Source organism: Scleropages formosus, chromosome 16 (assembly GCF_900964775.1).
Source record: "Scleropages formosus chromosome 16, fSclFor1.1, whole genome shotgun sequence".
NCBI classification, from domain to species: domain Eukaryota; kingdom Metazoa; phylum Chordata; class Actinopteri; order Osteoglossiformes; family Osteoglossidae; genus Scleropages; species Scleropages formosus.
This window is the reverse complement of record NC_041821.1, coordinates 21,976,436-21,991,242: the sequence shown is the minus strand read 5'-3', so window position 1 is coordinate 21,991,242 and position 14,807 is coordinate 21,976,436. Positions and strand designations below refer to the sequence as shown.

Sequence of the window (14,807 nt, the reverse complement as noted above, 5' to 3'; positions counted from 1 at the left end):
ATCATAAAATATTACCAAAATACTTATGTCAGGGCTTGTGAATCTAGGGAAAAAAAAACTACAGGGCACAAAGATATTACTGTACAAAGGAAACTGTACTGAAATTTGACTTTAAAACTTGGTCATGAAGACACTATTCACCTAAAATCTTTTTTGACAGAACCTGATAATTTATTCCAGAATTTGTGGAGCATGGACTCTTGTCTTTTGTGTCATCAATGTAATAAGCAAGACTTTGATTTTGACTTAATTTGGATTATTTGACATTTTTGGTAGCTCTTTATTATCTTATATGAAACTTAAAAGGTGTTTGTCCTACTAAATTGTAATTCAGTGACTGGACCTCTTATTACTTTGACACAAAAGGCCTGTTTCAATGATTTTTGCGCTGAATAGAAACAGTACAGAACAGTCAAATACAGTAAATATGTATTATATTCAAAAGCTGAAACTGACAAAACAGCTGGTCCGTTTCACTCATACAGATGTTTTAAATAATTGCTTATAACTTAAATTATGGCATACATCTTTAATAAACTGAGGTTCAAACTTTAAGTTAAAATGTATTAGTTTTAACTTTATGGATATAAAATTTACCAATCAAGACAAATTTGCAATGCTTTTTAGATTCTTGGAACCACATTTCCACACGCAGGGTTGGTTGGACATCGGCGCCGTCCTCGGTGAAGCTGTATGAACCTGTAAAATCATGACGTACGTAAACACCGGCAACCACGAAATGATTCGTACAAATATACACAATAACAGAACCAAGAAAATAGTTTATTCTTCATATTAACTGTACATTTACGCTTTCAAAATATGAAATGGTTTCTGCTGACGTTCTGTATTCCATTGCCATTCAACATCGAACTTTACAAGGAAGTGCGTCATCACGCAAGCTGTCGCTATCTGCCGATGCGACCGGCTCAACTTCCGCTTCCGCTTCCGGGTGCTTTCACCCCCCGATTTGAGCCGGACTGTCTGACGCTGCTGGCTTTACGGTTACAGCCGATTGCAGTGTGCCCCACGGGGAATGATATTTCTTTCCGCCAGCCTCATTTAACAGCGCGGTTTGTAAGATCTGTATTTCGGCAGGAAAAGGCAGAAGCGGAGCCATGGCGACGCGCTCGGAGCGGGAAAAGGCCCAGAAGCTGAATGAGCAGCACCAGGCGATTCTAGCCAAAATGCTGCGAGAGGAGGACAACAAGTACTGTGCCGACTGCGAAGCCAAAGGTACAGCCTCACTGTTTTTCGTACTTTAAACGATAATTATATATATAACAACGTCAACGCCCTGTCGCTAACGTTATTTCCAGCCTTTCGTTCGGATGATCTCCCGGCGTTGTAGCTTGAGTGATGTCACGTTTCACTCGCACAATTACATCCCGTAACGCCGGTTAAGCTGTACTGTACTGGACCTCCCTGGCCCATTTTCATTCATTTCATCATGTACCAATCTCGTAGATGAGTCTAAATCCCAGTGAGGAATCACATGTGATGGGACGGGGTTGTTCCCTTTTGTGAATGTAAAGGAATGCCACACCACCACCGGCACTCCTTTTCCTTCAGGCTGTACACGTCACACACCCCCCCCCCCCGTTGTCGTCTTACTGATTTCCTATTATATATTAATGAGATGAAAGACACCCCGGACTTCAGCCTTTCCTCATTGCTGTGTAAACTAAAGGCACTGTGTTAAATCAAGGTAAAGTGGCCACAAATCGATCGTTCGGAGGTCCACGGCGTAACCATGTCTACTCCTCTAATCTATATTTTATCACATCTGTCATTCTGCTGAGTAGCAGCACAGGATCCAGGAAGCGTTTTTGGGTACATATTGGTTAGGACTGTTGTATCAATCCTCCTCCTCTTTCTGCACTACCCTTGAGTAAAGTACTTTTCCCTGATTTGGTACAGTAAAACTGTCCTGCTTTATGAATGAGTAAGTAGTATTGCATGTCTAAAGTTGTAAATTGTAATTTGTCAGATAAATAATGGTTAATGATAATCCAGTTGATAAACTAGGTAGAAGATCCGGCAAGCACCAGGTGCCACTTCTTACTATATAATCCTCACTAATCTTCTCTGCACCCAGTTGTTGGGTGCCCTGTGTTCCTCTTTTCATTGTTCGTGTGAAGGAGTTTCCCTGACTTCCCTGAGTGTGTGTGTTTTTTTTTTTTTTTCTCTTCCCGTTTCCTTTTTGAAATAACTGCTAAGGTACATCCATGAGGTTCTTGTGGTTGAATTTAGCATCAGGTGGCTTGGGTTTTTCCAGAAGTAGAACAAGGGATGTAGTCTGACACATCCTCTCATGAATATTTCACATTTGCCTGGTGTGCTCTGGCCTTGCAGAGTGAACAGAATGCAGTCGTCGCTGTATAGTCAACAAGCTGGGACAGTTTACTTGGGCACTTTAACGGAACTTGGTGCCCATTTGTCTTCTATAGCTGCTCGGATCCTTATTTAGCTGAATTTGATGACACTGTTATTATAACTGGGTGCAGGGGATTAGTGGGTAAAACTTAGCAGTTTTGGGCACATGGAATGTTATTTAAAGAGTTCCTTTATCTGCTTTGGGTAGAATGCAGAACAAGTTGTCTTGTTTTCGCATGTTTAAGGTTGGGTTTTCCTACCAAAATCCTGTTTTTTACCCAGTGTAATAAAGACCCTGCGGAAAGTGGTGAGAAAGTAATGGCATTTCAAAAGGACAGCATATTATTCAAAGACAAATTAGTCAGTGTTGTACTGTTTACTTTTTCTATATATTTTTTTACGTTGGTAAAATGATTAGTGTGTAAACTTGACCAATATTCAGTGACGTTCACTAACAAATGTGGCAATAAGGTCCTTACCCACTGCAACTCTAAATAAGGATATATAAGAATAATGTAACGCCATGATTAACGCATTCTGTAAAATTTTCAGCACCAGTAACCTGTATTGGGCTATCTTGCAAAGAAAATGTTTGGTTTTAATTGTAACAGTCTATGGTAAGAATTGTTGCCAAACAGTGTTTTGAGGGTTATGGAAAAAAACTGCATATGACAGAAGTCTTTAAAATGTAGAATATTCTGCCATTGATGATAATTGTAAATGGCACATCTAGAAAGACACACAATTTGACTATTGTGCTTGTATTTTTTTTCTTTGTTCTCTCAGAATAACCCAGGCTTTCTTGCATCATATAAATATAAGGTTTTACCGTCACATGATACATTCGTGTTTAATGGACTCTCAGCCAAAAAAAAAAAAAACCCCTTCCACTTGTAGAAATGTCCCTTTTGGTCTTGGTCTCCTTACAGTTCTTAAACTGTCAATTGTCTTTTGACATGAGTGTCAGATCGTGTGGGTTTTTTTTTTTTTTTTTGTCATCAGATATACCTTGTGGGACTGGAAGTCCACAGATCCTCAGAAAAAGTTGAACTCCAGCATATTCATGCACTGCCACATTCATTAAGCGGTCACACTACAGACCAGAGAATGACTAAAGCAAGGGTCAGAGCCCACACAAACAATGAGTGTTGTGTGAATGCGCCATTCTTTTAGTAATCCTGCCAAAGCGCATACATGGGGTTCATGCAGATGAGTTGTGGAACTCTAAATGGCTTGGGTCCTTAGTACAGACTGAGCTCTGTGAACGGGGCAAGCTTTTGTCTCTCGACTGACACTGCAGAATGCAAGAAAGGGATCTGTTCCACTGCCCTGGCTTACTGGTTTCCTCAATGGGACAAACACTCTGCTTGGACTTGTTCTTAAGTTCCTTCCTCAGCTGCTACAGACATTTCCGCCAGCTGATGGAGCAGGTCCCAATTTGATGACACAACACAGTAATTTCACGGTATTTTACTTGCTCCCTTGATACAGTGTGTGGTGCCTTATGTATCCTGTTAGTCCTCTGGTTTTTCAGACTTTGCGAAAGGTTATTGCTGAGTTTTCATTCCTTTTCATGCAGCTGATTTGGAACATTTTTTTGTGTTCTTGAAAAATCCGTTCTTAGAGCTACCTTTTGTGATTAATATCATTATGCATTGATTTGTCTTGAAGATGCAGCATCATCCTTCTGGAATTTGAGCCTGTGCTGTTTTGAATTAATGAATGAACCTTTATTCCACAGAGAAATTCACTTCAGTTGCTGCACTACATGTGGCATTTGTGGACATACATGCACATTTCAAGTAACCAAATGGAGTAAAGTAGAAAATTTCAGCAAGTGAAATATATAGCCAGATCAATAATTTAGCAAGTAAATAGGCAAACATTTAAATGTGAAGGAGCAGTGGATTGAAGTGAGGTAATGCACAGTGTGCTGGGATACAGAGAAAGCTCGGTGCTACTCGGTCATTAAGAGATCATCCCTGACAATATGTGGGCTCATTGTAGAACTTGCTGGCTACTGGTGGAAATGACCTGTGGTAGTACTGCAACAGGACCAGCCTATTGCTGAACGTACTCGTTTTACTATGTTGGTGTGTGAGGATGTGGGCTGTCGGCCATGATGGACTGGAGTTTATGCAGAGTCTGTCTCTGTGACCTTCACCAAGCAGCACAGCTTCACTAACAGTACTGAGCAAGCCTTCCTCGTTAACTTGCTCAGTCCGTTTGCATCTCATGTTCAGATGCTACTGCCCCAACATCTCACCGCACAAAAGATTGAGTGGCTACTGGTAGAGCATTGTCAGCAATGACCTTCATACTCCGGAGGACCTGAGCCTCCTTAGAACGTAAGGCTGACTTTGTCCTTTCTTCTACAGGGCCTCAGTGTTGCATATCTATTCTAGCCTGTTGTCCAGTTACAGTCCTAGGTACTTGTGTATCCCCACTACTTTCATCTCAGTCCTCACAAGAGAAACTAAACTTTTGAGCCTCCGTAAGTCTTCCAGCATTTCCTTAGTCTCTGCAGTTTTAAGCTGCCACTGTTTGCCCCCCAACAAAATCCTTCAGCAGGTTCCTGTACTTCTCCCCCTGCTCATCCCTAATGCACCCCAACAGTTGTCATCTTAGAATTTCTGCAGCTGACACGACTTATCCTTAGTTAAAACAAACTTAATTTTCTCCAGTTACATTTACATTACATTTATTCATTTAGCAGAAACTTTTGTCCAATGTGACTTAAGATGAATGTTATGTTGTATTTGACTCACGCCTTTCCATCTAAGGTGACTTACAGTGGTAGATCCACTACAGTATACTAGCAACAGTCAGTCACTCGTGCACATCACTGCAATGCAAGACATTAAGGGCAATTCACAGTCACCAGTTCACTGGAAGCACATGTCTTGACTGGGGGAGGAAACCTGCAGGGACATGGGAAGAACGCAACCACGTTGTCTCATGCTGCCCAGACAGAGAGACAAGAGTTCTTCTAGCTGTGCTTCTGTGCCACCTAGCTACATGGAACCAGTTTGTGACAGGGTGGAACCAGGCAGTCCTGTGATATATTACAATTACTACCCAACAGTGGGTTGGTCTGCATGATTAATCTCACCGTACCCCCTTTAATGCCAGCTGGAGTTGCATAGCAGGTCTTCCTCATGGCATTGCGGTGGTTCGGGGTGCTGGTAGTCATCTGGAGGCAGATGCTTCACATGGGTATACTGCTTTTTCAAGTATTCGTTGATTAAATCAACAGGAAAACTCTAGCAATGCATTCACGGCAAATCAGTGTTCATGATCTCTTGACATGAACATGCATTTACTGTTCAGTGTTGCCACGTTAGAAGGCACAGGAAGCTGCTGCAGGCTAAATGTTGAAGGTATTATGACTGGGCAGGATTTTAGATGTTGCCTAAATCCCTCATTCATTAAACTTACATGCTTCCTCAAATGATTTGCTCTTGTAACAATAGTACATTTTACCTGTGCAATATTAAATTCTTGGTGTGTCATAGCTGCGCATGCCTCCCAGCTGTTTGTTGGCTTAATTAGTCACTTGAAAAACCTGCTCTTAATTTCTTTCCTTTCCTGCAAAGAAGGTTTCTTCTGCTGCCTTGCCATAAGGGAGAACCAATTGATGAGCATTTCCAAGAATTTGATCATAATGGACACTTCAGGACAACTGGAAGTGGTGAAAAATGAACATGAAATAAATTGTTTTAGCGATTAGTGGGAAATTGCTGTAAAATGTACAGCACAGTAGTCTGCTCCATTGCTTGCCTGCTTGCTAATGGGGCTGGCACAAAGCCAGTCTCATTCCCCCCCCCCCTTCTGTTTTATGCTTTGCCCAGATATATGCATCTATAACTAGGTCATTGTTTAATCTTAAAATGGTTTTGTGAATGTCCACTTTGAATATTGCTTTGAGAAAAGTAGCTATCTTGGCTTTCTTGAACTTCAAATGTATTTAGTCCAGGTGTTTTTACACTGAAAATTTTGCACCTTGAAATCATAGCCTTTGTTTCTGTTAGTAACCAAATGCTATATGGAATAAATGTCTAATATATGCAATAAGTAGTCACTAGGAATAGTTTGGATCTAGAAACTGTAATGTCATATGTTTCGGGTCTGTTGAAAAGAATTCAAGAGCTGCTGTGGGTGGAGTCTTTGGTGGCTTTGCTGACTGGGAGTTTTTCTGTGGCACTGCTTTGTGAAAACAGCTTGAAAGTTTGTTTTTATAAAAATGGAAACAAGATTTGTTGAGGTACTTGGTGGTACTGCTTTTGCTTCCTTTGTATGAGAGGCATGCACTGAAATCTGTTACGCCCTGCTCTATCTTAATTTTAACCTCTGGACAGTATTGTTTCAACAGAAGGGTGTTAACTAACTCAGATTTCAGTAAAATAATAGGTAAATATCTCAGTAATCATTCTGAAAGGAATTTCAGGTGCTCACAGGCAAGGATGAAAAGCATGACGAAAGCACACCTGCATGTTGATGCACAGGTGCTGACATATACTCGTGTGTGACAGCCTTCTGCCACCTGACCTCCCAGTCTCGGCTGCACATCGCTATAAATCAATCAGCCTTCCCGAACTTGCTCCAATCCCACCTCCCTTTACACGTCTACGATGGCCATCCCCCAAACCTGTGTTACTGCGAAGCAGCTGGCGCTGGATCCCTGGTCAGTACATATGGGTTGGCACCCAGATATCCCAATTCACCCTTATGTTCACCACCAGCATTACCACAAGGTCTGGCCATACCCTCCATACTCTTCTCCTGGACATGTCCCCAGAAGGAGTGAGCTCATCACTCCATCTTGTAATGTTAGTCACAAAATGTACAGAACCAAGTTGTTTGTTGTTAGGAATGCTACTTTTCCTTGATTAGGCTGACTGTAAGAACAATGCATTTTATCCACTTACAAGGCTTGTATTTCAGAATGCGTACCTGGTCTTGCTGCCTTTATAGCTCTTCGTTTCAGATGCCTTCCACTGTAGCATTCTGTGCTGTTTGTACATCGCTCTGGTTGAGAGGGCATGCCGGTTGACACGTAAATAAGAAAACACAAATAAGAACACTCAGACTGGACCCCTAGAGCCTCTTGTTTGGCTCCAGTGCATTCCTGCCCTTGAAAGTGCTGGCTGTCCTTCAGGAGATGAGTCACGGGTGTAGAAATAGAATCACTAGAATGCTAGAAAAAGCCAACAGAGGGAAGGATAAAAGAGCGTTTCGGTCATATTGAGAGGAGACTGCATTGCTTCAGGGTACCTAAATCCTTATTGTGCATTTGTGCTCAGTGTAATGCCATAAAGCAAGAAAAAAATGTGAAGTTTCTATCTTCAGAGTCTTCCCCAACCTTGGTTACATTTTATATAAAGTGCAGATCCTGTAGCTTCGTAGTATTAGCTTTTCTGAAAGCTCGTCTGACATCCAGCTTTTTTTTTTTTTGACAGCACAGGGTCATGGTAACGCACAGTTTACCGAGGGACTGCAAATACATCCACGTACAAAGAGTTGGATTAAAGAACAAAAGGGTAAATATCACAGGTGTGCTCTTGTAGCACATTAGAATAATTTCCAGAATGGTTGCCAAACCTTCCAGACTTCCTTGGATTTGTCATGTAAATCAGCTGTTCATTTTTCCAGTGGGAGAAATTTAAACACTCATCCACATATTTACAGAGGGAACTTCTGGGGTGGACCACATCAGAATGTTTCCACGTTAAGTATGTAGCAGTTGTCAGTCTACATATGTAATGAAGAGAATTTTTGAATGGTTGTGTGAATTCTCAGTCCAGTAAGTTTCTATCTCATTGCATTTCTACAATAAATGAGTGCCCGGAGAGGCTTTGCATTTCAGATACAGCTGAGATGTCCCAGGGAACATCCTGTAAAGACTCACTGGAGTAGGGTAGATTCTATGAATGAGCTTAGGTTTGTTTCTGCATGTATAAGGAAGCGCAGGTAGGGAAGACGTTATCACATATAGATCACCATTTGTAATGACTAAAAGACAAGTCAAGACAAGGTCCTGTTTCCATGTCTCCCTCAACACGTCGTAAGGGCCAGTACCAATGTTGGATAAAATGCTCTATAATGCGGAGCTAATGACCCTGGAGTTGTTTGGTGTAATGAGCTGTTTTACAGCTTTAGTTAATTCTGTCTGTAGTCTTCTTTTCTAGGGCTGTAATAAAGTTTGTCATTGCAGGTGTTTATAGAAGTTAAGTTTTTAAGAGGCTGAAATTTACCATCGTTGCTATGTAAATTAAAACAATATATACAACACCCTTTCAGACAAGGCTTGCATGTCATGATGCAAACTCCATACCTGCCCACAGAGAATCTGGTCTAGCCTGGAACTTAATTTTGTGCCCCCCAAATCTCTCTCTCTCTCTCTCTCTCTCTCTCTCTCTCTCTCTCTCTCTCTCTCTCACACACACACACATTGTCTGAAACTGCTTTTCTCAAGCAGGGTCGCAGGGAGTCGGAGCCTAACCCAGCAACACAGTGTGCAAGGCTGGAGGGGGACACACCCAGGATGGGATGCCAGTCCGTTGCAAGGCACCCCAAGCTGCACTCGAACCCCAGACCTACCAGAGAGCAGAACCCGGTCAAACCCACTGCGCCACCGTGCCCCTCCCCCTAAATTTCATATTTTGTAAAGTCCCACCCTTGTCTTTTGGTTGACAACATTTGGAGACTTTAATTCTTGATCTTCTGTTGTTACCTTGATTTCTACATTTATTTGTGTCTGTTAAAATCTGAAGTAGCAGGGTATATTTTGAAATGGGTATGGCAGATGAAGTTAAATATGTTGTCAGTTCTATGAAATGTTGAAATTGGTAGAGTGGTCCATAAAGGTCCTCTTTAATGTTCTTAATTAGTGCCGAGTAGTTTTTTTTTTCTATAAGATGCTCAAAATCAAGAATAACAATTCCTAGGTATTCGAAAACCAGAGTTTGCCAGTTTGAAGGAGAAATGCCGATTGCAATTTAGTATTCAGTTGCATAAGCAGAGATGGATTTTTTTTATTTTTATTTTATTTATAATAAGCTGCAAGTTTACTACAATAAGATATCCCCTTAACTGTCTGGTCTGCTCCAGGATTACTCAGGTATAGATAGGTTCACATCATCAGCATGTAAGGAAATGTTATGGTCCTCCTTTCCTACTCTTATACTGGATGTGGTGTTATTGCTTCTTATAGCATTTGCAAAAGGTTCAGTCATATGTGTGAATAGTAAAAGGGAGAGGGATCAGCTTTGCTGGCTTCGACATCCAACTGAGAAACTTTGACAGAAATCCATTTGTATTGACTTGCGAGAAGGTCTTGCATATAAGGGCTTAATTAGGTAAACAAAACTGTTACATATCTTAAGTCTCTCCATCAAATGCCTTTTCTACATCAAGAGGAAGACCTGTTCGTTTGCTCCTGGGTTCAGCAGAAAGGGGGCAATTCATCTGCCTTTAGCAGTTGAGCAAGGGCTGTTGCGTGGTGGTCCTGTTCTTGGCTACAGCTCTGGACAATGTGCTGTAGCCTAGGCTTCCACGCAGAGCAAAGTTGGTTCCTGCCGACAGGCCCTTTCCAGGTATTAGGTTGCCTGTGCGATGGTTCCATACACACCAAGCCTTACCTCATTAATAGTCTTCCAGCAAATCTGGGGCTTCTCTCTGCCTCTCACTTTTGTTCTCTACTTACTTTTCAGTTCCTACCTTCAAATTTGATTATACAGAGGCTGTCTCTCTTGAGATCCTGCATGTGCTAAAATTGGAGGTTCAAACCCCCATGTAAGGTTCCCAGCAGATCACTGTCCCAGGACTTTTGTGAGCAGAACTGGCAGTGTGTTTCTCTTCTTTTTCTGACGTGTCAGCTCCCTAAGATAAACTTTGGCTGTAACTGTTCATGTCTTGGATTTCATGCACAACGGCTTCTCGAGTTTACTCAGATTGGTGTGAAGGGGAAAAAAAAAAAAAAAAAACATCCAGTGAGCAGCAGTTATGTGGATGGAAATGCTGTGTTGATGAGAGGTCAGAGAATGGCCAGACTGGTTTGAGCTGATAGAAAGGTTACAGTCACGCAGATAACCACTCTTTATAACTGTGGTGAACAGAAAAGCATCTTGGAATGCACAAACACGTCAAACCTTGAGCCGGATGGTCTGCAACAGCAGAAGTCCAGGTTGGGTTCCACTACTGTCAGCCTAGAACAGGAAGTTGAGGCTGCAGTGGGCACAGACTCACCAAAACTGAACAGTTGAAGATTGGAAAAACGTAGCATGGTCTGATGATTCTCGATTTCTGCTGAGGCACACAGATGGTAGGGTCAGAATTTAGCGTCAGCAACATGAATCCATGGACCCAACATGCTGTGTGGCAACAGTCCACGCTGGTGGAGGTGCAATGGTGTGGGGAACGTTTTCTTGGCGAACTTTGGGCACATTAACGCCAGTCAGTCATCACTTGAATACTACAGCCTATTTGAGTATTATTGCTAACCATGTGCATCCCTTTATGGCCACAAATTACCCATCCTCTAATGGCTACTTCCAGCATGATAACGCACCATGTCACAAAGCAAAAGTTGTGTCAAACTGGTTTAATGAACATGACAATGAGTTCAGTGTTCTTCAGTGGCCTTTCCAGTCACCATATCTGAATCCAATACCACACCTCTGGGTTGTGGTAGAATGGGAGATTTGCACCATGAACGTGCAGATGACAAATCTGCAGAAATTGCGTGATGCAATCATGTCAACATGGAAGCACTCCTTTGATATTCTGGTCCAACATCTTGTGCAATCAATGTCACTAAGAATTGAGGCTGTTTTGAGGGAAAAGGGAGGCCCTACCCAGTACTAGTATAGTGTACCTAATAAAGTGCTCAGTGAGTGTATGTGTTTTTGGAGAACAGGGTGTCCTCCCAGTGAGTGTTGTTGGACAAGCTGGTCTTTCCACTTCAGCAGAATCCACATTCTCTTTTTCAATTCCCTTTTAAATGTCAGTTCTTCATTTGCTGCTGAACATTATTTTTAAAAGGTGGCGTGGTGGGCTTGGCCGGGTCCTGCTCTCTGATGGGTCTGGGATTTGAGTCCCGCTTGGAGTCCCTTGTGACGGACTGGCATCCTGTCCTGGGTGTGTCCCCTCCCCCTCCAGCCTTGCGCTCTGTGTTGCTGGGTTAGGCTCCGGCTCACCGCGACCCCACTTGGGACAAGCGGCTTCAGCCTGTGTGTGTGTGTGTGTGTGTGTGTGTGTGTGTGTGTGTGTGTGTGAGAGAGTAATATTTCCTGCTTCAGCCCATTAGAAAACCTGGGTGTTTGCTTGATTTTCACACTAGTATTTTAAAAATATATTTACTAATAAAATGATTGGGGGAATAAGACGGTCTGCTGTTGGAGATAATTTGTAGGAATTTGTTATCCATTGTATTGAGACATGTCATGGCTGATGTAAAGGAACAGCTGTCCAGTTTTTTTTTTTTGTTTTTTTTTTTTTTTGCTCTAAGTCTTATTGTGATCTGTTCAGTGTTCCTGTGAACTTATTTTCATGGCTAACTATTTGGTTTTTAATGCCTCCTGTTAGCTGGACTGCCCTTCTTTCACTGCTGTTGACTTATGTAACCACTAGATGGTGCAAGAGATCTTTAACTGAAAATTGTTCAAGTGGAATGCCTGAAATAGTTTTTTTTTTTTTTTTTTTTTTTTTTTTTTTTTTTTTTTTTTAAATCCTCATTATTTAAAAATATGCTTGGTATCTTGTTAAAGCACCCTCTTAATTCATATTCCATTAACATATCTGCACATCCTGTAAGATGAGAGGTTTCCTGTTCCTGAGGAAGGTTTCAGTGCACCATTGGACAAGAGCTTGCATTACTGTTGGAAGTTGCTTCCTATCATCTACTAACTGTTCTGGAACATAAATGGTTAAAACAAAATTTTTATTAATTTTGAATAAAAGCATCTGGCAAGTAAATAATTCATCACAAGTAAATACTCTGCTAATAAATAGTGTGGCTGGGCACAACTTCACTGTCCTCTGTTTGTGGATCAAAGTGTGGTCCGAACAGCCCCGGTATCAGGGCTGCCATATGGCATGGACAAGACTTCATACACAGACACATTCGCACACCTTCGATCTGTTAGAGACTTCTGCAGGCTCGCCTGCTTCTGGGAGATGACGCACTCCTAACAGTATTGAATTTCGGAGCGCTTGGAAAAACATCCAGCTCGATACGCATCACCTTTGTGTGAGTGGCTATGGATGAGAAAGTGTTTGTTGTGCCGCTGTCGATGGAGAGCTGGGTGATGGGGGGGCTGAGCTGGCTGAGCTGTCTGAGCGAACCTGCCAGCTCGCTGTTAGCTACACACGCCCACTCGTGGGTATGCTGCAGGCAGTGTAGATGTGGGGGGGGGGGGGTTGTGTTGTCGACGCTTTGAAGGTGACCCTTTCCTTTTGGAGAGATGGCCTCCTTTAGATTCACCCATCAGCTGCCTGCTCTCCACTTCTTGCATTGGGAAGTTATCTGCCGGTCAGCCAATATTGCCTGTAGTTGAGCATGTGGGGGGTACAGGATCGGTGGATGTGGTGTATTGGATGGAGGATAATGCTTTTTGTTGGTGAATATGAGTGTCAAGCACTGGAGCACAGGTGTTACTGGAGAGGTTTGGGGGCTTAATGGAAGCATGCCATTTCTGCAGCACTTATGAAGAGATCTGGTTTCACCTCTTTGAGGTTTTGAATGATACCCATAGGCCAAGGATTGATTAGTCCTTGCTACTATCCCAACATTCTTTCAAAAACTAATTACATCCTTCCTTAATATTGGGACCTAATTTGTTAATGAGAAAAATCTATCTGGCAGAGATCTGGGTACCAACAAGGCTTATTACTGTTTTTTTTTTTTTTTTTTTTTCCTGGAAAAACTGTAATCCATACTGGTACCAACACAGTTTCACTCAAATGACCCAAAACACAAACGACCGTTAGTAATGTTTTATATATATATATATATATATATATATATATACATATATATATATATATATATATATATAAAAAATTCTGTTATAATGAACCGTCACCATGTATTATTATATTAGCTATGGTCTTGACAAGTTTAAGATGCTGCTATTAGTCTTTTGACATGGCTGAAGAGATGTGTTAAGGAGAGTACCACAGTATGCAGCAAGGTTTAATACAATTTTCACAGAACAGATTCATCAGTTAAGAATCGCACGTGTGTGGAAAGCATAATATGAATAGAATATCATTGTGGAGAAATTGGAACAAAACAAAATTAACCATGGGAATAGTTTAAAAAGGACTATGTTGATGTTTTAGTAAGTCGGAAACTTGTAGAACAGCGTATCATGTAAATTAACTGAGATTGCATTTCTTCCCAGCATCTTCAGCCTTACTGCACCTCTGCTTGAGTGTCCCTCTACTGGGACTAGTTGATCAAGTGATGTGGATCAATTAGTTTTATAACTGAAGATATTTCACAGTAGATTTAGTTTTCTCATATGCCTAAAAGTTTGGATAACTGGATACAGAGTTCTGATACTGGTGTGTGTGATGTAGGTGAGTGTCTGTATAATAAGGGACTATAGATGTGTTTTACTGCTGGACATGAAATAATTCCTTATCCTTGATGAATCACGTTCAGTCCTGTAAAGACTTGTCTCACATTTGGAGTGAAATCTGATTTAATGTCTGCTTTAAAGTGCGGCAAGAGCTGTGGATTTTTAAGTAAAACTGCCTGTCATGTTTTGTTGTTTGAGCAAACGCAGGTGTGTGTCCTACAGCGAGCTGCTTCTCTGCCTTGCTGTTCTTTCTGGGATTGATTCCAGGTCCCAAGAACTCCAGTGCGATAAACGGCTGCTAAAATTGATGGGGATTTTAATTGAATTTTCGGTAACAAATAAATGGAATTTATGAATTCCTTTTAATTACTATATAGTGCTTGATAATGCATTTTACTTTCGTTGGAATGAATTAGCTGTGGTAATCTCTGTGCTAATTATGTATTATGCTTTCCTGTTATGCGTTAAATGGTAAGATAATAACCAGACCGATTTAATAATTAATAAGACTGCTGCTCCAATAAAGTCACATATTTCCTTAAGACTGCAGACTGCTTTGCAAAGGATGAATGTAACATCCAGATTGTTTCTATTATAATGATGTATTTTTACAGCGGATTACATTTTTAATCTCCACTAACGGAAACTGAAGAAATGCATTATCCCAACTATTTGTTTATCAAACTAGTGGAAAGGTGGCAGCAGTGTATATTTCTATGTACAGGTATGAGTTGTTTGATGTATGTGCATTTTTATGGATAACATGAGTCTTAAATTATTCCTTCTGGATATTCAAATCTTGGCTGTTTGTCATTAGTGCTGTTGGGACAGAGCTGAGTTCTCTAT

General features: G+C 41.3%; 1 protein-coding gene and 1 non-coding gene across 3 annotated transcripts in view; both read left to right on the top strand.

Annotated features, from left to right (window-relative positions):
* The first annotated feature begins 936 nt into the window (after positions 1-936).
* Positions 937-14,807, top strand: part of smap1 (small ArfGAP 1) — a 51,977-nt gene continuing 38,106 nt past the window's right edge. For both annotated transcript variants that reach the window (XM_018750938.2, XM_018750937.2), the window contains exon 1: positions 937-1,236. In XM_018750938.2, coding sequence (XP_018606454.2) covers positions 1,119-1,236 — 118 coding nt within the window. In that variant the 5' untranslated portion in view covers positions 937-1,118. The remainder of the gene's footprint in view (positions 1,237-14,807) is intronic.
* Positions 9,875-10,005, top strand: LOC114912460 (small Cajal body-specific RNA 14). The gene has a single exon (XR_003798278.1).